General features: G+C 33.9%; 2 protein-coding genes across 3 annotated transcripts; one reads left to right on the top strand and one right to left on the bottom strand.

The window, feature by feature from the left end:
• The first annotated feature begins 2,936 nt into the window (after positions 1–2,936).
• On the top strand, positions 2,937–17,490 carry LOC142228335 (mitochondrial ornithine transporter 1). The gene is made up of 6 exons (XM_075298727.1): positions 2,937–3,156; positions 3,234–3,305; positions 11,354–11,718; positions 11,800–11,884; positions 16,919–17,024; positions 17,093–17,490. Exons 1-6 carry the CDS (start codon positions 3,150–3,152, stop codon positions 17,382–17,384), a joined length of 927 nt encoding a protein of 308 aa, XP_075154842.1. The 5' UTR covers positions 2,937–3,149; the 3' UTR covers positions 17,385–17,490.
• Positions 17,136–25,000, bottom strand: LOC142228333 (FAST kinase domain-containing protein 5, mitochondrial). 2 transcript variants are annotated; one of them, XM_075298726.1, is made up of 5 exons: positions 24,000–25,000; positions 17,841–18,621; positions 17,599–17,771; positions 17,448–17,536; positions 17,136–17,385 (listed from the first exon to the last, which is right to left on the bottom strand). In XM_075298726.1, coding segments are annotated over exons 1-5 (1,941 nt in total). In that variant the 5' UTR covers positions 24,897–25,000; the 3' UTR covers positions 17,136–17,384. The 2 variants fall into 2 exon arrangements, with proteins under 2 accessions (XP_075154841.1, XP_075154840.1); XM_075298725.1 differs by having other exon boundaries at positions 17,136–17,536.
• Positions 25,001–25,102: the final 102 nt, after the last annotated feature.

The raw sequence follows: 25,102 nt of genomic DNA, 5'->3' as shown, positions 1-25,102 counted from the left end.
GTTTGGTCTAAAGTGGTGTTAGTCATTTTTAGCCATGTTCTGTTATCACTAGTTTGAGTTCGTACATACTAAAAAATATCTGTAATAAATATGATTTTAAGACCAAAAAAGGGAATTTCTATCTTATACGGTTTTTGAGAAATTCAAAAAAAAAAAAAAAAACTTTGGACTTGTTTCCTGTAAAATTCACTTTTTAGACTTAGCGTACTTTGGAATGAAGGCATCGATATAATGTTTATAATATATAATGTATATATAATGAATAACTTTTATACTAATTAGTAAAAACATGCTGTTTCAATTCTTCAGTACGTCTCTAAACAAACTTCGACTTTCGTTTTTATACCCACCACCATAGAATGGTGACGGGGTATAATAAGTTTGTCATTCCGTTTGTAACGCATCGAAATATCGATTTCCGACTATATAAAGTATATATATTCTTGATCAGGGAGAAATTCTAAGACGATATAAGCATGTCCGTCTGTCCGTCTGTCTGTCTGTCTGTCTGGCTGTCTGTTGTAATCACGCTACAGCATTCAATAATGGAGCTATCGTCCTGAAATTTGGCACAGAATCGTCTTTTGTCTGCGCGCAGGTCAAGTTCGAAGATGGGCTATATCGGGCCATGTTTTGGTATAGCCCCCATATAAACCGACCTCCCGATTTGGGGTCTTGGGCTTATAGAAATCGTAGTTTTTATCCAATTTGCCTGAAATTTGAAATCTGGAGGTATTTTATGACCATAAAGAGGTGTGCCAAAAATGTTGAGTATCGGTCCACGTTTTGGTATAGCCCCCATATAGACCGATCTCCCGATTTTACTTCCTGGGGCTTATAGAAACCGCAGTTTTTATTCAATTTACCTGAACTTGGAAATCTAGAAGTATTGTAGAACCACAAATACGTGTGCCAAAAATTGTGAGTATCGGTCCATATTTTGGTATAGCCCCCCATATAGACCGATCTCCCGATTTTACTTCTTGGGCTTATAGAAACCGCAGTTCTTATTCAATTTATCTGAAATTGGAAATCTAGAGGTATTGTAGGACCACAAATATGTGTGCCAAAAATTGTGAGTATCGGTCCATATTTTGGTATAGCCCCCATATAGACCGATCTCCCGATTTTACTTCTTGGGCTTATAGAAACCGCAGTTTTTATTCAATTTACCTGAAATTGGAAATCTAGAGGTATTGTAGGACCACAAATACGTGTGCCAAAAATTGTGAGTATCGGTCCATATTTTGGTATAGCCCATATATAGACCGATCTCCCGATTTGGGGTCTTGGGCTTATAGAAACCGTAGTTTTTATCCAATTTGTCTGAAATTGGAAATCTAGAGGTATTTTAGGACCATAAAGAGGTGTGCCGAAAATGGTGAGTATCGGTCCATATTTTGGTATAGCCCCCATATAGACCGATTTCCCAATTTTACTTATTGGGCTTCTAGAATCCGAAGTTTTTATCCTATTTGCCTGAAATTGGAAATCTAGAGGTATTTTCGGGTCACAAAGAGGTGTGCCGAAAATGGTGAGTATCGGTCCATATTTTAGTATAGCGCCCATAAGAACGATCTCCCTATTTAACTCCTTGGGTTTCTAGAAACCGTAGTTTTTATCTAATATGCCTGAAATTGTAAATATTCTGGTATTTTAGGCTCACAAAAACGTGTATCGGATTAAGTTTTTATCGGTCCATTTGGTAATGCCTCCATATAGACCGACTTCACTTTTTGAGGGTGTAGAAGGCGCACTGATCATGAAAATTGCTTGAAACTCAATGTAAAATTTCCAGATTTTACTTCTACAGATTTAAGATTTCAAATCAAGACGTTATTTTATAATTTTCTTGCACACTTACAAGAGATGTTAATGATTCCTCTAAACCTCAAACAAAAATGGTTCTTATAAATCCAGAATCTGATATAGTCCTCATAGGTGAAATCTTTAAATTTATCTTCGGGAAGTGTCCTCAAGTCCTCAAGCCCTCCTGGAATTTCAAAGGAAACCCTAATATTTGGTTCATGGTGGTGGGTATTTAAGATTCGGCCCGGCCGAACTTACTGCTGTATATACTTGTTTTAATTTACTCTTCTGTTCTGTTGTTACGTTTTTTGCTAATAAAATTAAATTAAACCAAATTTGCTTGATGTACTACAATTTTTTAATGCTGTAGATTGTTATTGCTCAGAATATTTAAAGAATTTCGACAAAAAATTCCGGGATTCAATATTGTGAAATCCCGAATCCCGGGATTTGAAAATATCAATCCCGAATGACAGCCCTAGTTTCAAGTAGTGAAAAAACCAGCCTAATCTTTTTTGGCGGTATACAAATTCTGCATTTATTTGTTAACATCGGATAATTTTAGGAACACCCTCGTCTGCATTGAAAATTTTCCATTTGATATGTTTGCTCCAAACAATGATAAGCGATCTGCAGTTTATCGCCTCATCCCGAACAAAGAAATATTTGAATTCAACACACATACATATTCATTACTGGGGCATTTTGGTTTCGTAGATAGACGATAAGCATTTTCAGAACAATTCAATTTTAATAATGAAATCGATGGACGACTTAAAAAGCGTAGACGTCAAATGGATATTTCTAATAAACTTATTTCAAGTGCAAATCTTATTCACTAATTGTGCTCAGGCTCTTCTTTGTGTCAACGCTCTTGTATTTAGCCCAAGCACATCTGTTTGACGATAACGCTCAGAAGCAAAGAAAAAACTACAAAAAAAAAAACGTGCTCTCATGACGCAATTTTACTGATAACACACGAAACTAATGCCGTAGCAGCTATCAACTAAAGAGCGATAGAGAGAGAGAGAGACTATCCTAAACAGTGAGCACTCTCTTTTGACAACAAAAGAATATATGAAATATATGAAGAACTCTTTTGAGGTTGCGGGTCTCTTGTCATGCATTTCGTTGATTAGTTGTTTGCAAAAAGTGTTCTGAGGGGGTACTGTGCTGGCTAAAGTGCTCCTAATGTAATTGATGAAGTTTTTGTTATAAACGCTTTTGTTGTTGTTCTTATTTTTGTTGATATATCTGGTTACGGTGTCGTAGCTTAAGTAGAGTAGACAATTTTTTATTTCTTGTGAAAATTATATTTTGAAAGAGGAACAAATCAAACCATGATAGGTAAATTTTGAATATTTCATATCCATGACTCTTTTTGTAGATCTTAATTTTGTATTTTTTGTTTATCGATTTTACAGATCAAAATGGTCCCGTTTCCCCCGATAGGAAATTGCTGCAAGGAGTTATAGATTTTACTGCTGGTTCATTGGGTAAGTCCATTGAATTTCTATAGTTTCCTGACATTGACATTCGAAACTATCTCGGTCATAGTCGGCGTTGTCAACTATGTTGTAATCAATCACAAGTGCTTCAAATAGTCACTTCCTATCAGGCAATACATTGGAATAGTATTAATATTAATAGTTTCTAATGACGCAGTGTATAGAAAATCACATGCGTTTCTGTCTATATAAATAAAAAACGTCCAGAACGAGGGAAAAATAATAGCATAATTCATATCATCATGTAATGAGCTATAGATTCGGTTATATCTGTATAAACGACTCCTGTGCACCCTATAATGATTGGGCGTGAAGATATGTCTAGAAGATATATTGGTTGTAAACACCATTGGTTATCATAGCTGTCCGTCCGTGGTCCAATCCAATCTTCATGAAATTGGCATAGAAAAGATTTGTTAGAAGAAAGATTTTCATGTTATTTTTTGGCATATTGAAAGAAGAATGAGTGTAAAAATTACACTACTCGAAATTGTTTAGAGGTTCAAACTTATATAGTGGTTAAGACCAAAACATTTGTAGGTCGAAAACCTATGTTGTTATCACATATCTTATTCTCATAATTTATTATTATATATAAATAAATAAATTGTTTACAGTATGTTATACTCTAACGAACTCTAAATAAATTGGGGGAAAATTTCTTTAAAAGAACAACTTTTTCAAACTTTTCATTGTGTCGCAAATCCGATTTAAACACGAAATAAACTGATACAATTAAATTTTTAAATGAAATTGCTACAATCCCATAAATGATAGTATCAATTGTAGATTTTATTAAACATGAACAATATAATCAATTGTAGACAATAGTATCAATTGTAGATTTTATTAAACATGAACAATATAAAAAATTACTGATTTTTTAAGCATTTCATTTAAGTCGATATAACCATGTTTCATGGTTTCAAAGCTTCTCTAAGTGGTTTCACTGCAATGTGGAACGCCGTTCGGACTCGGCTATAAAAAGGAGGTCCCTTGTCATTGAGCTTAACATGGAATCGGGCAGCACTCAGGGATAAGAGAGAAGTTTACCAATGTGGTATCACAATGGACTGAATAGTCTAAGTGAGCCTGATACATCGGGCTGCCACCTAACCTAACCTAACCATGTCCGTCTGTTGTAATCACGCTATTCTTCCAATAATGGCGTTATCGTACTGCAATTTGGCACAGATTCGTTTTTTTTTTTTTGCAGGCAGGTCAAGTTCGAACAGAGAGAATAAAAATTGGTTGTGATAACCGAATTAATAGCCAACCTCCTTTTGGCAGTTGCAGCAACTATCTGCTGGCAATTGTGATACCCGACAAATTCGTTCGACTCAATCGAATTGTGGGAAATCCAACTAATACTATATATGGAGTTGGTTGTATTAGACGAGGGCTTCTTAAACTTTTTTGTTACGTGACCCATTTTCGTAATACGAAATTTTTAGTGACCCCCAACAAAGCATAATTTAATTTTGAAAATTCACGTTCTAATGATTTTATATATATGCAGATGAACATATTTACTATAAATTTCTTATTACAAAAAATTAATATTAAAATTCAGAAACCAAACGAAAAATGCGTAGGAATGTCCATGTAAAAATTAATATTTATTCAAAATTCAGAAGCAAAAACAAAAAAAGTATATAATTAATGAGATGGGTGTGCTTGCATTAATTTACAGAGTATATCCAATCACGGGATTATTTCAGATAGCGCAGGTCTCAGGGCTGTTTCGACATTAGTAAGGCAAGAACGATTTTTTGATTTAATTGCAACAAGCGTTGAAAACGCTGATTCGCACAAGTATGTGGTAGCAAATGGCAGTAGCATTTCGATCGCTAAGTCGGAGAGTATTGGAAATTCGCCTTTAACCTTGATGCAAAAAGTATTTAAATTTGTTTGAGCAAATTCTAGCTTTAAATTTGTATCGCTCGCGAATTCCTCTTGAGCTTTTAATGGAATATGTGTGATGTTTTAAATTGATTCATTGGGTGGTTTTTGCACCCAATCAAAATCTGGCTAAAAATATTTCTTGAATTGTTCTTCCAAAGATTCCAAATGATCAATTATAATCGTCTTGATAAAATTGCAATCCAAATAATTTTCAGTAACAAAATCATTCGTGTATGAAAACATTTCAAATCTGTCATTTGTGATTAAACTTTTCCATATTTTTTTTTTCACACGTGCTTGGATTTTATTGCCCAAATTAAAAATATTTGTATACGTCCCCTGAAGAGACAAATTTAGTTCGTTCAGTTGCTCGAATATATCTGACAAATAATAAAGTTGATGATCCTAACTGCATCTTGTAAAACCGAGTTTAGATCCAAAGATACCTTCTTGGCCACCAATGCTTCGCGATGAGTCATGCAATGTCTAAAAGTAATAAAATCCTGTTTCTTGCGACCCCTCATAATTTTTTCACGACCCTTTGGGGGTCGCGACCCCTAGTTTAAGAAACATTTTATTAGACAATGAAATTGGTCGTTGCCTCTTGTTCATTTAGTTGTAGCACCTTAACCGATTTGAAAATTAATTTTTCCTCAAAATATTGTACTTTATTTATATGTTTAAGTTATAGAAAGGTACATAAAATCACTTTATACCTAAATACAATGTATTGGATAACAATTCAAAACACTGATCACCTTTAAACGTATACCCGCCAGCATGGATGGCAGAATTGACAGGCAATCCTTAGTAGGCAATGTTAGTACAGTAGTATTTATAATTGGAATACGAAAAATGGACCAACACAGTCCATCTAAAAATACAACAAATTAAATCAGAAAATTAAAATGGAGTTTTAAAAAATAAATAAGAATCTAGATAGAAGACAGACGTGGAGATGGATTTTTCCATTGGAGCTCTTTAAAGTCGTTACATCGTTTAAGCTTTTGCCTTTAACACGATAAAATTGTTCCACATCTAAAACACAATCTGCATTTGATCCTAAACAAGTAAAGATGCGCACTGTTTATCTGACTGGTAGCATTGAGTATCCTGAAGCCTGAGCGAGTTGTTCGTGAAAATATTTGACGATTTGCCTAATATTTGAAATCTAGATGTATTTTAGGACTACAAATAGGTGTGCCGAAAATGGTGTCTATCGGTCCATATTTTCAATCCAATTTTCCTGAAATTAAAAATCTAAAGGTATTTTAGAACCATAAATAGGTGTGGCGAAAATGGTGAGTATCGGTACATGTTTTGATATAGCCCCCATATAAGCCGATCCCCGATATGGGGTCTTGGGCTTCTAAAAATCTTATTTTCTGTCCGATTTGCCTAAAATTTGAAATCTAAATGTATTTTAGGACTACAAATAGGTATGCCAAAAATGGTGCCTATCAGTCGATGTTTTGGTATAGCCCATATATAGATTTTACTTCTTGGGTTTCTAGAAGCAGTATATTCATTCCAGTTTCCCTGAAATTTGAAATCTAGACGTATTTTAGCACCACAAAAAGGTGTGCCGAATATGGTGTGTATCGGTCTATGATTTGCTATAGCCCCCATATAGCCCGATCTCTCGATTTTACTTCTTGAGCGTCTAGAAACCGTAGTTTTTATCCAATTTGGCTGAAATTTGAATCCTAGAGGGTTTTAGAGCCACAAATAGGTTTTCAGAAAATGCTTCACATCGGTCAATGTTTTGGTATGGCCTCCATATAGACCGATCTTCCGATTTTACTTCTTGAGCTTCTAGAAACCGTAGTTTTTATCCAATTTACATGAAATTTGAAATCTAGAGGTTTAAATAGGTGTTCCGAATAAATGTGTATCGGTATAAATTTTGATATATCGCCCTTAAAAACCCGTCGTCCGATTTATGGTCTAGATTTTGTAGGTTTTTCAAAACCACAATTAGGTGTGCTGAATTTTGTGTATTGGTACATGTGTTTGACATAGCACGCATATAGACTGATTTCCCAATTGAACTCCTTGGGTTTATATAAACTGTAGTTTTTATCCGATTTGCCTGAAATTATAACGGATTTAGTTGTTATCGCTCCATTTGGTAAGGCTTCCATATAGACCAATTTCACTTTCACTGAGGGTATAGAAGGCGCACTGATCATGAAAATTGCTTGAAACTGAAAGTAAAATTTCCGGATTTTACTTCTTTCATTTTAATAATGGGGGTAAAAATCTATAGATTTTAGATTTCAAATCAGGACGTTATTTAATCATTTCTATATAGTTGCGAAGAGTTTTCAAAGGTAACTAATTATATTTGATTCATGGTGGTGGGTATTTAAGATTCGGCCTGGCCGAACTTACTGCTTGTTTTAATTTTCCCATAGCTCTTAAAAAATCATCCTTTATTTTGATATAGATATGTGATGCAGTGGGTTAGGGAGGACATAAGGAGAGATCGTGAACTTAATTTCGAAGAATTCAGCTATCGGCATGTCCATTGAAAGAGGCCATTTTGATAGAATTTGTTATAAAGTAGCCCTAATAATAGACCATAGCAACACTGTCACCTTACCTAACTAAAAACTAAAAAAATGCAAAATAACATTGAATTGTAATAATTTGCACTATTTGTAAAAGGCGCATTGATTACAAATATTTCCAATTCGAATTTCTAATATGAATACAAACGAATGCTAAAGACATAAAATCGACTATAAAAATAGTCTTAAAATAAAATGGGTCATTTTAGTCCAAACACGACAATACATATACATAGTATATTTTTATATATATTGGTTGAAACTTATGTGAAACATGTATAGGATTTTCTGGTTTTATGTCCTAAATAAGAAATACTTTGAGGTTTCGTAGTAAAAATTTAATATAGTAGTGCAGGCAGCAAGGTCCTAGAAATTTTTCTCGACTCCGGCGAAAGCAAAATTTGAGAAACACCTCATATTTGTTTAAATAAAGAAAATAAATATTTGCACAAATTAGATTCCATTAAAATCTTACATCGAACAAGAAAAACGAAGTCGTGGAATATGAGCCAGATACATCGGGCTGCCACCTAACCTAACCTACTCCCCATATACACTCAAAAAAATATTTACGTGATATTAAAGATTATGCAACCTAAATTTACAAAATATTAAGGGAAAACTTCTTTAAAATAAAGACATTTTAATTTAAACAAAGTTTATAATCTTTACTTCAAACATGGTTTCATTAAATTTAGGGCACAAAGTTTGTAAATTTGCGTCCCTCTATTAAAGTCGCATGTCTTTGACCTAAGGAAAATTTTCCTTAAAATAAAGAAACACATGTTTGATTTAAAGAAATTGTCCTTAAATTAACTGAAATATTGAAACCTTAAATTTAAGATAAAGACGCTTCAAATATAGGCTAAGATTTGTTTTGAGGATTTAGCATCTTTGGTTTAAAGTTTTTTTTTTTTTTTTGGAATTAAGAAACATTTTTTACTTTGAGGTGTCCGCTATAATTTTGATTTTTAAACTGGCATTTGTTTGTACGTGAATAGCTTTATTAATATATCGTAAATGAAAATTCGATAAATGAGATCTGAATCCTAATTTAAATTTTATTGATTCTAGATTTAAAGCCAGATAGGTCGCTAAAAATGTCTTTATTTTAAAGAAGCCGCATCTTTGGCTCGGAATCAATACCAAAATCCTTAAGAGAAGGTCAAAATCTTTGGATCCAAGTAAACTTTTTTATAGTGTAGGTAGTCTCGCGGCTAACTAATAAAAACTATTAATTTCAATGGGATGTAAAAATATTTAATTTCAAACACATGTTGTATTTATTTTATAAATAATTTGATTTATAATTTGATTTAATACTATGTTCCCACCGACTCGTTTTCCTCATTCGTTTTTCCAAAACATTTCACCGTTCACACCGGGTTGAGATATTTTAGTTTGACAGTTACCATGGAAACTAGAAATTCACATTTACTCGAAATTCACATATATGCAACGTATGTCCAAATAATTACCGCGAGCGCAAAGGGAAACAAATTTATGTTATTTTCACATGTCCATGTTCTTAAAAGCCTTTGTTTATTCCTTTTTTTCTATGAAACTTATTTTAATATTTTTACATACATATATTTTAAATAGGGTATGTTATTCGGGTTATATTCCATTCACATTCTTTCACATTCACATTCTAAAATTGACGTGTTTTGGAGAAAAACTTGTGTTTTGAACTTGTTTTTTAGTATGGCGAAAACGACTCGTTTTGAAGTGCTTATAAAGGGAAAACATGCGTGGTGAGAACGCCGTATAAGATCGATAGTTCAAACTTTCATATAAGATTCTTATTATACCCTGCGCCAAACTGGGGAACAGGGTATTATAAGTTAGTGCATATGTTTGCAACACCCAGAAGGAGACGAGATAGACACATGGTGTCTTTGGCAAAAATGCTCAGGATGGGCTCCTGAGTCGATATAGCCATGTCCGTCTGTCCGTGAACACATTTTTGTAATCAAAGTCTTTTTCGGTAAACGTTTTCCAAACGTTTTTTTTTGCGTGTATATATAACAGGTTGGCTGATAAGTCCCCGGTCTAACAAAGAAAAACACATTTTATTGTCAAAACTCGTTTTTATTATTCAACATAGTTCCCTTCAAGAGCGATACAACGACTATAACGACCTTCCAATTTGTTGATACCATTTTGGTAGTACTCTTTCGGTTTTGCCTCAAAATAGGCCTCAGTACGGCTATCACCGGCCAAAATTTTTTCCTGCGAGCATCCTTTTGAGGTCTGAGAACAAGAAAAAGTCGCTGGGGGCCTGGGGGCCTCAATGGCTTGTGGAACGGTGCGTTGTCTTGGTGGAACAACACTTTTTTCTTCTTCATATGGGGCAGTTTTGCCGCGATTTCAACCTTCAAACGACACATAATAGTCACTGTTGATGGTTTTTCCCTTCTCAAGATAATGGATAAAAATTATTCCATGCGCATCCCAAAAAACAGAGGCCATTACTTTGCCAGCGGACTTTTGAGTCCGTTCACGTTTCGGAGACGGTTCACCGGTCGCTGTCCACTCAGCCGACTGTCGATTGGACTCAGGAGTATAGTGATGGAGCCATGTTTCATCCATTGTCATATATCGACGGAAAAACTCGGGTGTATTACGAGTTAACAGCTGCAAACACCGTTCAGAATCATCAACACGTTGTTGTTTTTGGTCAAATGTGAGCTCGCGCGGCACCATTTTGCACAGAGCTTCCGCATATCCAAATATTGATGAATGATATGACCAACACGTTCCTTTGATATCTTTAAGGCCTCTGCTATCTCGATCAACTTCATTTCACGGTCATTCAAAATCATTTTGTGTTTTTTCGTCGGTAACCACCTCTTTCGGGCGTCCACTGCGTTCAGCGTCCTCCGTGCTCATTTCACCACGCTTGAATTTTGCATACCAATCAATTATTGTTGATTTCCCTGGGGCAGAGTCCGGAAACTCATTATCAAGCCAAGTTTTTGCTTCCACCGTATTTTTTCCCTTCAGAAAACAGTATTTTATCAAAACACGAAATTCCTTTTTTCCATTTTTTTCACAATAACAAAAGTTGCTTCACAAAAGACGCTCTATCTCACAAACTAATTGACTTACAGACGTCAAATTTTGACACGAATCATTTGAAGGTTGGTACTATAAAAAAATAATATGCATTTAATACTAGCGACGCCATCTCCGATTTAATTGAAATTTTGCACAGGGAGTAGAATTAGCATTGTAGGTATGCGTGCCAAATTTGGTTGAAATCGGTTCAGATTTAGATATAGCTCCCATGTATATGTTTTTCTGATTTCGATTTCGTTTAAATCGGCCTTTTAAAAGCTTCGAATTGCTTAAATAAATTTAAATAAAATTTTCAAGCTATCATTCCAAATGACATTGAAATTGTCTTCCGTATTGTAAACGTGTGTATTTGTGTCCATGTTAATTTGTGCATTTTTCTAGATATAGAAAAATAAAAATCCTTATCACTATAACTACTTGAATATTTACAATAATCATTATATTGTTGACATTATCTCTATTTAATTGCATATACAGGTGGTGCTGCGCAAGTTTACGTCTCCCAGCCCTTGGACACGGTAAAAGTGAAGCAACAATCATTTCCGCAATTATACAAAAATATGATCGATTGTTTTGTGAAAACCTATCGTACAGATGGCATTTTCCGTGGCCTATACGCAGGATCAATACCAGCCGTTATTGCCAATGTTGCTGAGAATTCAGTACTATTTGCTGCCTATGGTGGTTGCCAAAAGGTTGTAGCCTATGGCATGAACATTGAGGAAGTTAAAGATATGCCCGTTGTGGGACATGCTTTCGCTGGTTTCCTGGCAGCCTTCTTTTCAACATTTACCCTATGTCCTACAGAATTGGTTAAATGCAAACTTCAGGCTCTGAGAGAGGTAAGGACAACATGACAAGTCAATAACTGATAAAACATTTGCATTAAAGTAATTTGTTTTCCAAATTTACTCGAATTGTAGATGCAGCAACACAATCCCACAAATGCTAAGAATAATTTACCCATAACACCATGGAAATTAACAAAACATATTATGGCAACTGAAGGTAAGTAATGCGAATGTTTTCACTTACTATGATAACACTAGATTAGAAAAGATTTATAAAAAAAGTAATAATTACTTAGTATATTTTAGTAAAGTACTAAAAAAATCTAAAGATTAGATAGGAAAATGTGAGTGCTAGAGAAACGCAAAAATTGGATTAATTTTTGATTTTGTAGGTGTGTCTTGACCATTAGCTGAACAATGCTGATAAGTGTTTGCACTAAATTCTACATATGACTATGACCATTTCGATCGATTCTTTATGATGAGCTTATATGTGTTCAACAATCTGTGATTATTTGTTGAAGGAATATTTTATTTACAAGTTTAGGTCATATCGGACTATTGATCTCGCGTATGCTTCTATACACAGAAATATATATGAATGTGGTTTGTGCAAAGAGAGTTACCAGTATGAGTGGTCTAATATGACCAATGTGGCTATCATATAGCAAACCTTAGGACTAAAGGGTTATTTCATTTAGCAAGCTAAAACTCGATAAGTAGTTGAATGTCCAATGGGGGTTTTAATGCAAATACGCCGACGTAAATGCCGAATGGCAGAAAAAGAAGAAAATAGCATGATAGGCCGAAACCCTTTGTTTTTAGTACATATCTCAGGAGTTGTCGATAAGTTCTCTACACAAATGGAAGTGAACCATGAAGACTACGCGAGTCGTAGCCGTAGGGCAGTGACTACCTGAGTCATTGCCCTACATTCACTAACCTAACCTACACAGAAAAATATCACCAAAATATTCCCAATTAAAATGTTGATTGAAGTTGAAAACTTTTTCAATTAAAAAATTGACACTATTAATCTTTTAATCAAACTAGAAACATTAAGTCAATGATTGAAAATTTTTTAAATTCGTTTTGTTTCGTTATTGTTGGTTTATTCTTCAATCATTTTGTTGTTTTTGATTTCAGCTTAAAGTCATGCATTGACTAAACTACAAGAGTAGCTTAACCAACAGAGGAAAAGAATGTTTGTTAAATTTATTGGGACAAAGGCCTATAGACTGCAAGATGGTTGGATGGACGCACGTTGCGGAATTACCACATTCCTCATAAGCATCCTCTATTCCAATTATCAGAATAAATTCAGGCAGTTCACTAAACCGAAAGTGAACGACACTTGAACCTTCCGAAAAAAGGTTTATGATAGCCGGCTTTTGCCGAAATAAATTTGTACAAACATATCTCTCTTCCTTTGCCACTGTCAAATCATCGAGATTTGAGTGCAGTTGGCTGGGTTTATTTTGATTTCAAATTGTCAATTAAATTAATCACACTCGGAAGCATAAGACAGTTAAAAAATTATGGATATATATTTTAAATTCTTAATTTAAAATTTTTTGAAACTATAAATTTTTGGAATCAAACTAAAAAGGATTAAAAATAGTTATAGAAAGTAATTGAAATATTCTATAGCGATTAGGAATAGTTTCGTTTTTAATTAAAAAATTAATTGAATTTTCTAATCAACATAAATTAAAAATTTAATTGAATCAATTGAAATTTGCTAAATCAATTAATTTTTTAATCGTTTTTTAATCTTTTTTTTTTTTTTTGTTTTGATGCTCAATTAAAACTGTGATTGATACTATCATTTTCGTCATTGAAGACATTTCAATTAAAAAATTAATTGGATCAATTAATTTTGGCATTGAATCTGAAGAAAAATTGTTTGTGTATATTGAGTGATCGAACAATCACTAGACAAGAATCAGTGGGCTACCTTATACAAATATTCCGAACGTAAATCCAATAAGTGGGTGAGAGTTATCCTGTTTTCATCTAGCGATAAAAAATATGACTATTAAATTGTTATATATCATGAAAATAGATGTAGACAAAGCGAATCCACCATAGTGCAATGTTCTAAGTTTTGTTTAATTCCCGAAAACGAAAATGTTTGGTGAACTTTCTGAGTTTATTAAGGCGTTTCATACATAGTGTGAAATGCTGTTTGGACTTGGACATAAAAAGGAAGTCTCTTATCATTGACACTAACATAGAGTCGGTCCTTACTCATTCATAAGTGAGAAAGAGGGAAAAAGCTTAATTTGAGAACCATCCATTACACTTTTCTTCCCTAAGAATCTGAAGAGACTTATAAGTTTTCTCCCAAAACAACAACATACGCGGCAAGAACTCTCATTACCCGGTAATCTTGTAGGTAAGCCTATTTAAAAAGTAATAACCACTTATTTATTGACACCGCTACGAATTACGTTTACATACACATGCCCTAGGAGGAGGAAAGTACTTCTCCCCAGGCATACCTTCGGCCATTAAATAAGTACTGCATTGAAAGCATATAATCGCCTAATGTGTAATCACTTATTTGTAGATATACCAAATCTTGCGAAAATATTGACTTCTCTCTCCGATTACAATTGATCAAAATATGGAGAGTAATGCTGTAATATTAACGCTTCTTGAATAAGAACGAATATTGTAGAAATAAACAAAACATGTAACATATTCATCTAAATAAGATTAAATTAATTTCACACTTAAAATAGAAATAAATGTGTGATAAAGGATATACTTAAAACATAATAGATAATGTCATAAATAGGGTTTTTTCGAGAACGGGATCGCGGGAATTCCCGGGAATTCGCTATTTTTTGCTCACGCTTTCCCGGGAATGAAGTGCTGGAATTCCCGGGAAATTTTCTTTACTACATTTTATATATAATAGAGGGTTTTATATGGCACATGACAGTTGAAATGTAGGTAAAGTGAATTTTGGAAGTGTAATGTGAATGACTACGGTACCAAGCAGTAGTAGTTGCCTTATGGTTCTAGCCCACATTCTAACGGGATCCCAATTGTTAAAAAGAAGATTGCGCTTCCCAATTTATGATTGTCATATTTCTGTAAACCGACATTCTGATAGACTGAGTTAACCTTTATAAAAAAAGAGACATTTTAACTTATGTGACACACGTTTGCAATTGCATAATTTCATAATTATTACAAGGATGTTTTTATGAAATATGAAAATTCCAACCTTTATTAAGGTAGTTTCTTTAATTATACCTCATTCACATTAGGCGCGAAATCTATTAAAAGTGAATTTTAAATTCCTTATTTATAAGGCAAATGACAGCTGAAATCTAGTGAAAGTGGATTGAAGTATTACGTGATAGCGAATCTGAAATAATTTTCTTTCATTTCCAAACAGTGGTGGTATTCCGAAAACTATACCGAAAGAAAGCATAGTAAAAATTTTGTGTATTACAAAATATTTTATATTTTAGTATGATTTATGGCCAGAGATTGAAGCCGCCAAGTCGCACCGCCGACCATTTTTGGCCAGTCGACGCCACCGCCGAATATGCCCACAATCAATCAATTTCACGCTGCTATAATAACTTTGCAAAAAATTAGCTCAGAAAATTTGAATGCAATGTCAATTTGATTTTAAGATTGGTTGTAAAACTAATCTCATTACCATTCGAATAACTTCAAATTGATTTTATAATGGATTATTGTCTGCCGCCGAATGGACAAATTTATATCGACTTAGCCGTCAAGCCGACGCCGGGACGACGACGGGACGACGGGATCCCGGGAAATTCGAAAAAATTCCCGCTTTCACGAGAATGGAAAAAGTCTGGGAAAAAGAAAAGAAAACTTATGGCGATTTCGATTGGGAAAAAAGGTGCAACATTCTCGAAATTGATTGCCAAATATAAAGGACACTGTCATAGATTTTGGATCCTGTATCCCTCACAATATTGTGAATTAACAATAACTTTGGAATGACACTATTATTTGAGCGAAAATACAATGAGGGAAAAAGTAGTGTAACACCAGAGCAACATATTTTTTGCTAAACGAAAACGCCCTTAAACTCAATTATTATGAAATATTTGTGTAGAATATTCCTAAATGGAAAAATCTTCAGAATTAGATATTCTTTTTGAGTTTTTTTAAGCAAATGCCCAATTATGTCAATAATTATACCTAATGATACCATAATTTATTCTATTTTATTAAATCATTAACAGCCAACTGCATTACATATTGAGATTAACAAATCAAAAATTACCGATATATATTTATTATTGTCATTATAACTCAACACAATGTAATGCAACGTGTAATGATAGTAATGCAAATTGTGATGAGATATGGTTACCTAGTTTTTGCTGGGTACTTATAACAACGACAGGTTCCTGAAACTGCATAACATGTACTTGTTGGCTGGGATGAAGGGTCACTCACAGATAGTGAATTAACTGCTTGTTCATGAAAACCAATATCGTCCCCAGGCGAATCATTCGTCTAGAATGAAACTACAATAACTTTAGATATATTTGCTATAAAACCTCAAATTTGCCATGAACTCATCCTTTATGATTTACTATCGAATACCGAAACAATTGCGATTCTACAGACACTACTTCTAGAGATATCAACGAGTGATTTTTGACGTTTCATTCGTCTCGAGGCGAACGAAAATTCCACGAACGGGCAATAAGTTTGCTTTAGTACACAATGGACGAGCGTTTAATAATAGTAGGAATTGTAACTTCAAGTGTTTATAAAGGGATACATGAGATTACATAGCGATCTTCTAACTAAAATTGAATTAAATTAAGGACCTGGAGGCCCAACAAACATTTAAAGGTTTGTTACTAAAGAAAATTTATATCACTTCATCTTTGGATTGTTGCTATAATCAGGATTTTTGATATAGCTAACATCATATACAGATTACATATTCCAAGAGACAGAATAATTTGTTGGTATGGCTTGAGAACTTGCGAATTTCTGCGGTATGCCAGTATTACGACAAGCCAATTGAAATTCAGCAAAAGTAGCGAATGTGGGAGTGGGACATGAAACAAAATTTCTTGTAAAATTGTTTTGTAGCAAAGACTAGTGGTAATTTATTTCTGTTATAATATTGAAATGTAAGCAAATGGGGTACTTACCAATGGGTGGTTGGTATTTTTTTCTGTTAGTAGATTTTTTTTTTCATAAATCTCTTATCAAACACTGTTTTCTTTTATAGGTGTCCCTGGATTCTTTCGTGGTCTCACATCGACTTTCGTGCGAGAAATGCCAGGATATTTCTTTTTCTTTGGCGGCTACGAGGGTACAAGAGAATTACTAAAGAAGTAAGTATTTTTTCTTTTTATTTCTTTTTCGCCCAAACTAAAAGCTTTTGTCCTCCTCCCTCCCATAGACCTGGCCAGACCAAAGAAGAGATAGGTGCTTTGAAAACTATGTTTGCTGGGGCGGTCGGTGGTGTTACTTTATGGGTTAGTATATTCCCGGCTGACGTAATAAAATCTCGTATACAAGTCAACAATCTAAAACGATCAATGACATCTGTGGGCTTGGAAATTGCACGAAAGGAAGGAGTTTTGGCCCTCTACAATGGCTTACTGCCCTCGGTGTTGCGTACCATACCAGCTACTGCCACACTATTCTTAGTTTACGAATATACCAAAAAGACGCTAAATGAACTTCTGTGATCTTAAATGAAACAAAGCATTTCTATATAGTCACTAGGTTTATTTGTAATATTTTATACTTACTATAAATTTATAGCGGAAGATAAACGTCTTTTAACAAAATGAATACGATCCTTATGTGTTTCTAATTCACGCCATTCGTGCCAATATATCTGTGTAAATTTGTGGAAAATAAAACTGTGTTCGTTGCAACGTCGTAGATTTGAAAACTTACCACAACTGGTTTGTAACCAAGAATTTTTAATTGTTTCAATTTCATATCAAAAAGTCCTGTATGACGTTCCTTGTCCCTTACAACATTATTCCAGCCAGCTATAATAAAGGCCACAGTATCGATATCATTACTCAATTTGTCACCCAACAGAAGCTCCCTGGTCAGGACAATGCCTTGAAATTAAAAAAAAATAAAAATAAAATGCTTCTTCAGGAAGATATCTATCTATTCTCCATACTCACCACTATAGTCCGCAGGGCAGCTATCAGAAATAGGTACTGAGCTATGTGTTAAACGATTATAGCAAATAACCACATCTGCCCTTTCATAATTTGGTAAAATATGCTTCAACTGACAATGGGGTAAGAAGCTAGCAGTAATCTCCTTCATCTGCACCAAAATATTATCAGTGGCATTTAGTTTGTACTTTGGATTGCGATCGGGAATATAATGTGTCAACATTTTGCCCATACTTTTCCTATATTTATCCGCCAATTGAGATCCCCCATATGCCTCATTTTGTAAGTTCACTTTGACAAATGTATCCAAATTAAATATTTCACGGCAAACTGCTAAATTTGATCCCACAGCATGTTTGAGGAACCTCCTATCTAAGGCAGATGATAGCATTTCCTTATCGTAATATCCTCGTAGAGTTAAAAAATGCAAACAATTGGTAAAACATTTTGGATGTCTCATTATTTCGTCGATGCGACCATGTAAAGTTTCGACTATTTTCTGACATAGAGCCTCTTCGATTTTAGTGGGTGTGCTAATGTTAAACAAGGCCATGACTAATGAGATACGTTCCAAATCTTTAAGTCTAGTTGTGTCTATTTCATGGTAGAATTTATTTATAATTTTCTCAATAAGTTCATCGTGACAACATTGAAGTTCACATCCGAGTAGAGCAACATGTAGGCAGGTAAGTAAATTCATTTCGTTAAATTTTTCAGAGTTAATTTTATCCAAGAGTTTCATCATTATATCAACTTGAGGTAGCTTGGAACTGTAACGTAATACCTAGAATGGAGGAAAGTAATTTTCATTTTATTATAAATTCAATATTAAAATTTATCAATCGATTAATGAATAAAATGTCTTGCTATACTGAATTTATTTGTTTGTTGAATGTATTAGTCAGAATTAAAATTCTACGCCGATATGAAAATGATGGGTATTTTGGGCCTCGAAGATATATGGCGAAATACGGTTCATATTGGTGCATATTTTGCTATATCATCCATATACACAGAAAAAATATCACCAATATATTTCCAATTAAAAGGTTAATAGAAGTTGAATTTGTTTTTCAATTAATAAATTAATTGATACAATTAACTTTTTAATCAAGATAGTTAATTAAGTCAATGATTGACAATTTTAAAATTTTTAATTAAAAAATTAATTTATACAATTAACTTTTTAATCGAATAAAAGTGATGAACATTTGTTAAAATTTTTAATTAAAAATTTATTTCAAACAATCAATTGTAAATCAAACTAAAAACACTAAGTCAATTCCAAAAGCAATTGAAAATAGTTACCTTTTTTAATTAAAAAATTAATTGAGTTTCAACATCAATTAAATTTTTAATTGAATCAATTAAACAATTAATTGAAATTTGCTAATGAAATCAATTAATTTTTTAATCAAATATTTTTTATGCCCAATTAAAACTGTGATTAATATTATCATTTTCGTGATTCAAGACATTTCAATTAAAAAATTAATTGAATTAATTAAATTCTTGATTGAATCAGAAAAAATTGTTTGTGTGTGTTTAGCAATCTCCCTAATTAATTCTTGAGCGCAAAAGGTTTGCTGAAGATTCGTTTGGTATTTGTGATTATTATAAGTTCTAATAGGTATCTGATTTACCTGGGTTCTTTTATATAATCCGATCTCTTAATTTTACTTCCCAAAACTAGAAAATGTCACCCGAGCTGCATCAAGCATTTGGCAAACAAAGGGACATCAAAGGCTATATAAAGTGATGTGGTATTGATGGCGATGTAATCAAAAGTGTATGCTCCTAAAACACTATTACACCTTACACAAAATGCAAGACTCTCACACAAGAGTTGTTTGATTCACTTTCCTCGGCACAGAAAAATGTTTCCAAAGTCTTAGTTTAGTTTAAAAAAATATTTAATTAAAAATTTAATTGGTTCAATAAATTCTTTAATTGAAACAAAAATCAATCACATATATTAATAGTATCAATTAAATTTTTAATTGGATCAATTAATTTTTTAATTGATACTATCATTTCTGTGATTGAAGTCATTTCAATTAAAAAATTAATTGCATCAATTTCGTGATTGCATCTGATTTGTTGTGTGTGCATCATGACAGCTCATGCAGTTGTCATTATACTTCACGCCAATAGTTTTTGCAAGCTCGCCTATAAGGCAGAGACCCGTTATATCAGATATCAAGAGTAATATTTGACAACACTAGTGTGCGGTCTAAGTTTAAATGGGGCCGTATTTGCTTGGTGTCGTTAAAAACCTTACAATTCTCCCACCAAACATTCGTCTTCATATGTTAACAGCCTTCTCACGCAGTATGAGCTTACAGGTAGCCAGAGACATACTAACAGATTCCAGTTCCCCTGGAATATGTAAGGTAGTTCCTAAACTTGCTAACTCATCCTATGGGAAGCCTTCCATATTAGGTGAATATTATACTACCCAGCCATCTCGGTGAGAGATTTGCGGCAGTCGATGGCCGTTTTCGAAGTAAGGAACACAGAGTCCAAGGATTTTATTGCAGGTTGATTGCCTGAGTATATTTTATTTCAACATTTCAATAATACCTCTCAACACCTCTTTTATTCCTGCTAGAGCCACATCATCTGGAGTTTTCGGACCCTTATGTTACAAAGAAGATTATTCCTATACGGAAGAATGATGCTGTAGTTAGTTATAGGCCTATTTCTATTATGCCCATTTTATCGAAAATGGTGGAATATCTCATGAAGTCTCAGATGATGGACACTATTATCGAGAACTCCTTGCTCCATGATTCACAGACTGGCTTTAGAAGGAATCGCGGCGCAGCATCTCTTTTGATCGGGCTTACTGATAATATTAGAAAAGTAGTGAGTGACCGTGGTAATTGTGTTCTAGTGTCGTTAGATCTTGAAAAAGCGTTTGATAGGGTAGATCACGCAATTCTTTTATGTAAACTTATGACTTTCTTTGGATTTTCATCTTCTGCGTGTTTGTTAGTTAAGTCTTACCTTGGAAATATATTTCAATATGTTTGTAGTGGTGGTCGTTGCTCGAGTATGTTGCGTGTAGTTAGTGGTGTTACACAGGGGTCTGTGCTTGGGCCGCTTTTATTCATTATGTTCATTAATGATCTGTTTGATTTAGTAGCTAGTCCGAATTGTTTACCATTTGCGTTTGCTGATGATATACAACTTCTTTTTAAAAGTCAGTCTGATTTCCCTGATGTCCTGCAAAGTGTTATTGACGATACGTCAAGAATTTTATGTGACTGGATGTGTACAAATGGTCTTTCTGTTAATATTGACAAAACTAAGGCGATTCGGTTCACTAATCATGGGAATGTGCCAATCGCCTTTGTTGATCGCGTTAAGTGTCTTGGTGTTGTCTTGGATTCTGACTTATCATTTCAACCTCATATCAGTGCAATATGTTCTAGGGTTAATTTTCTTTTAAGTAAGTTGTACAATGTTGAATTACATATGCCGTTTGTGATTAGGAAGAGAGTAGCTCATTCCCTGTTGATGCCTGTCATTTTGTATTGTTTAGAGGTGTTTTCTGGGACGTTAGGATTTGTCTTCAAGAGAATTCAGCTGATTTTTAATGGAATAATTAGATTTGTTTATGCTCGCAATGTTCGTCAGCATGTGACACCATATGTCATTGACTTTTTGGGATGTGAATTTTGCAAATTTGTAGATATTCGTGTTTTGTTGCATTTCCATACGGTATATAGGACACAGACGCCTAAGTACGTTGTGGAATTGTTTACCTTCTGCAGGTCGGTTCGTAACCCACAAATATTTATACCTAGGTTAACGACTTCATTAGAAAAGTCTTATTTTGCCCGCGTTGCTCGCATTTTCAATGCATTACCTATTTCCCTCAAGATATTTAATTGTTCCTCAACTACATTTCGTAAAAGACTACATGTTCATTTTTCTAATTCATGAGTCAAATGTGTGATAAGCACTAAGTCTTATATAATATATGTCAGATAATAATTTTAATTTTATTTTTATTATTTTTTTTTCTTTTTTTTTGTTATGTTAAATGTTAATTTAATTTTTATGCTGCATGTATTATATCATCCCTAACGTTGTGTTAGCAGATGTTGACTAGTTACTGAGTAGCTGTAAATTCTTTAATTAATTTGTTTAATTTTTATTTATTTATTTATATATATATTTTTTTTATTTAGTTTTTAGTTTTTTTTTATTTAGTTTGTATTATGTTATATCATTTTTTTTATTTATTTTATTGAGTCTCTTTACTAGCTTTTTATGTTAGTATTGCTGTCTTACTCACATATTCATGTTTTTTTTTTACTTTTTTATTTTTTTATTGTTCTTATTTTTTAATTTTTTAAATTGATAATTTAATTTATATTTTTTAATAGTTTTTTTCTTAATTTTCATAATTTTGTTTGTTAGTTGTTTTAATTATTGTGTATTTGTTTGTTTCAAATTCTGTTTAGTCACTTATTGATACTATTTTTGTTATGCATTTCTAGTTTTTAAGCGCATAATTTTTATAATTTGTAATTATAGCTATGTTTGTGTAGTTTTGGAATCCGTATATGGCTTTGCGGCTTGGATTCGCCAAGAAAATAAATAAATAAATAAAGAGGCTTTTTACTGCCCTTGTTAGACCCATTCTAGAGTATGGTTCTATCGTGTGGGATCCTCAGTATGAAGTTTACATTGATAGGATAGAATCGGTTCAGAAGCAGTTCTTGTTGTTCGCTTTGAGACATCTTCATTGGAACAGTGATTTTGTTCTTCCTTGATACACTTCTACATTGAGGCTGATTAATTTGCCAACTCTTAGGAGCCGACGGACGATGTTGAGCTCCATGACGATATATAGGTTAGTTAGTGGGGATATTCCATGCTCGGAATTGATATCTAGGATTAGGATAAATGTTTCTTTTAGGGCATCTAGAAATTACCGGTTTCTTTACATTGATTTTCAACGTTCGATTTATGCTTCTGTGGAGCCTATTCGTAGGATGTGCACTATATTTAATTCAATCTATCATCTTGTTGACACTAACCTTAGTATTGATATGATGAATTAGTTTTATTGAATAACCTAATATTTGATCTTGTGTTTTAATATATCCGGCTGATGAGTTCTCTGTAGCTGGTCAAATCCCTCTGCCTCCACCCCGCCATGGTCCGGATCATGGTGTGTACGTTGTCCCTACGTCATGGGGACGAGGCCCTCACGGTCGGAAGGGGCGGGAAAGTGGGCGATGGGACCGTTCGTTAAAAAAAGAGGTGATAGAATTCCTACTTTGGGAGTGCCTCTGTTCACATACCTTTATATGTTTGCTTGGCCTAGTGTGACTGAAATAGGTGTCTCCGTTAGAAGTCTTACAGCCTATGTATACCTGGATCAACATTTAGAGTGGTCAGTCTATTTAATGTCGCTGTTGAATGCATCTAATATAACATATATATAAAAGTCACAATTGTGTATTCATTGACAGATTGTGAGCTTTCAATAAAGCTGACTAGTTCATGCAATGCGGTCTCTTTAGAATTTCAATTAAAAAAAAATAATTGGGTTAATTAATTTTGTGATTGAATGTATTCCTCACCCTTTGTAAAAGAATATAAACCCTCTTGAAACCCCCATTTGTTGTTCGGTTCAAAGTTTGATGGAACCTGTAAATATCACATTGCCTACTACGCCTATAGTAATATTTCTGTGCCAATTTTCATTTCGGAAAGCAATCTAGGCATTTGGTACCCTTGTCAACAAAATTTGGAATATGTTTTTTCGCTTTTTTCATTTATTTCGCTGCAAGCCATAAAAATTTTTATAACAGTATTCAGAGGAAGAAGGCCGAAAGTACATAAGTTATTCGTCTGCATCATTTGTGTTGCAGTCGAGGAAATATTGCTCAAGCGTTTTGACTTGGGTGTAAAATAATTTTAAAAAATAATGTATTTGACAATATGTAAGTGAAAATTCCATTGCCAATTTGTAAGTTCTCATGAAAATTCCCACCATATTCCTACCAATGGCGATGACGTATGACCTAAAAGCTCGCTCTATATTCGGTAGTCGGACTAGGCCAAACATGCAGTTTTCGGTATCTATAGCTGGTAAACATTTTAGCCCGTTTGATGTGAAAAACATTTTTAATAACTCACCTTAAGTATGGCAACAAAAGTTATGTCATCTACTCTATCCAATTCACACATCAGACGCTCGTATATATAAGTAAGTAAATCGGCATTCCTGATGGGTGTCTGGGTTTTAAAAAATCCCATGGACATTACACCCAATTCCTCCAGTGTCATGTCCTTGACGCATTTGGCTAAATTTGCTTCAAAGTCGAACATATCGAAGACAGATCGACGCATTACATTGCACATAAACATTGTCTGCACCAATTGATTGGGTTGCATTTTAATAACCTTTCGCCCCAATTTACGCAATGCTTCCCATACGAAATCACAGACCCTGGCCAAGTTGAGGTTATACCATGCATCGCACACTAAAAGCAAATCATCGGTTTTCCATTTTTCGATACGTCGACAGCACTCAATGTCCAAAACATTCCACAAATGGACAAAGTTTGGGGATCGTACACTCTCTTCTTGGGGCAGATGGGAAATTGCTCTCAAAGATTCTTTAAGCTGGTCATCGGTTAGCAAATGTATATGATCACAGAATTGTTGTACAAATTCTGTAAACTCTCGATTGGATATTAATGTATTGGTCTTACAACAATAATCACATATACTTTTGAAATGTCCAAACACTTCACTGGTGGTGGCAATGTCCGGCAAGCATTTAACCACCTCACTGAGGTCTGATGAGTACGGTTTCGCTTGAAAGTCAACTTTTATGGGAAATATTTGATAATCTCTAAGTGATTCTTCAAGAACTTTGTGAGCATGGGAATTTTCTCGGTCCATGTAGATTTTGGCCAGTATGGTACAACTCAGGTGCAGTCTTCTTGTGAGGCATGTTCCCGTCCCGTAAGTGAAGCATTGTTTTGCTCGTTTTGTTATTAAACTTGTTAACACCCGTTGTAATGACATGTTTCCGGCATATATAAGGATTTTAATACATGTTTAGTTAAATTTGTGGATTATAGTTTTGTTTCCCTATAGCTGTAAAATTCGCACAGAAATGGTTGGCAACGCGTTAGCAGCTGAGCAACCAAAACATTGATCAGCTGTCGGCATAGAATTGCAATTGTTCTACAGGTAGTGTAACGGAAACATAAGATTAGGTTTTAGTAGTA

The sequence above is a fragment of the Haematobia irritans genome, chromosome 3, assembly GCF_050003625.1.
Source record: "Haematobia irritans isolate KBUSLIRL chromosome 3, ASM5000362v1, whole genome shotgun sequence".
Taxonomy (NCBI): Eukaryota; Metazoa; Arthropoda; class Insecta; order Diptera; family Muscidae; genus Haematobia; species Haematobia irritans.
Note: the sequence above shows the minus strand (reverse complement) of the source record. Positions and strands in the feature narration are given on the sequence as shown.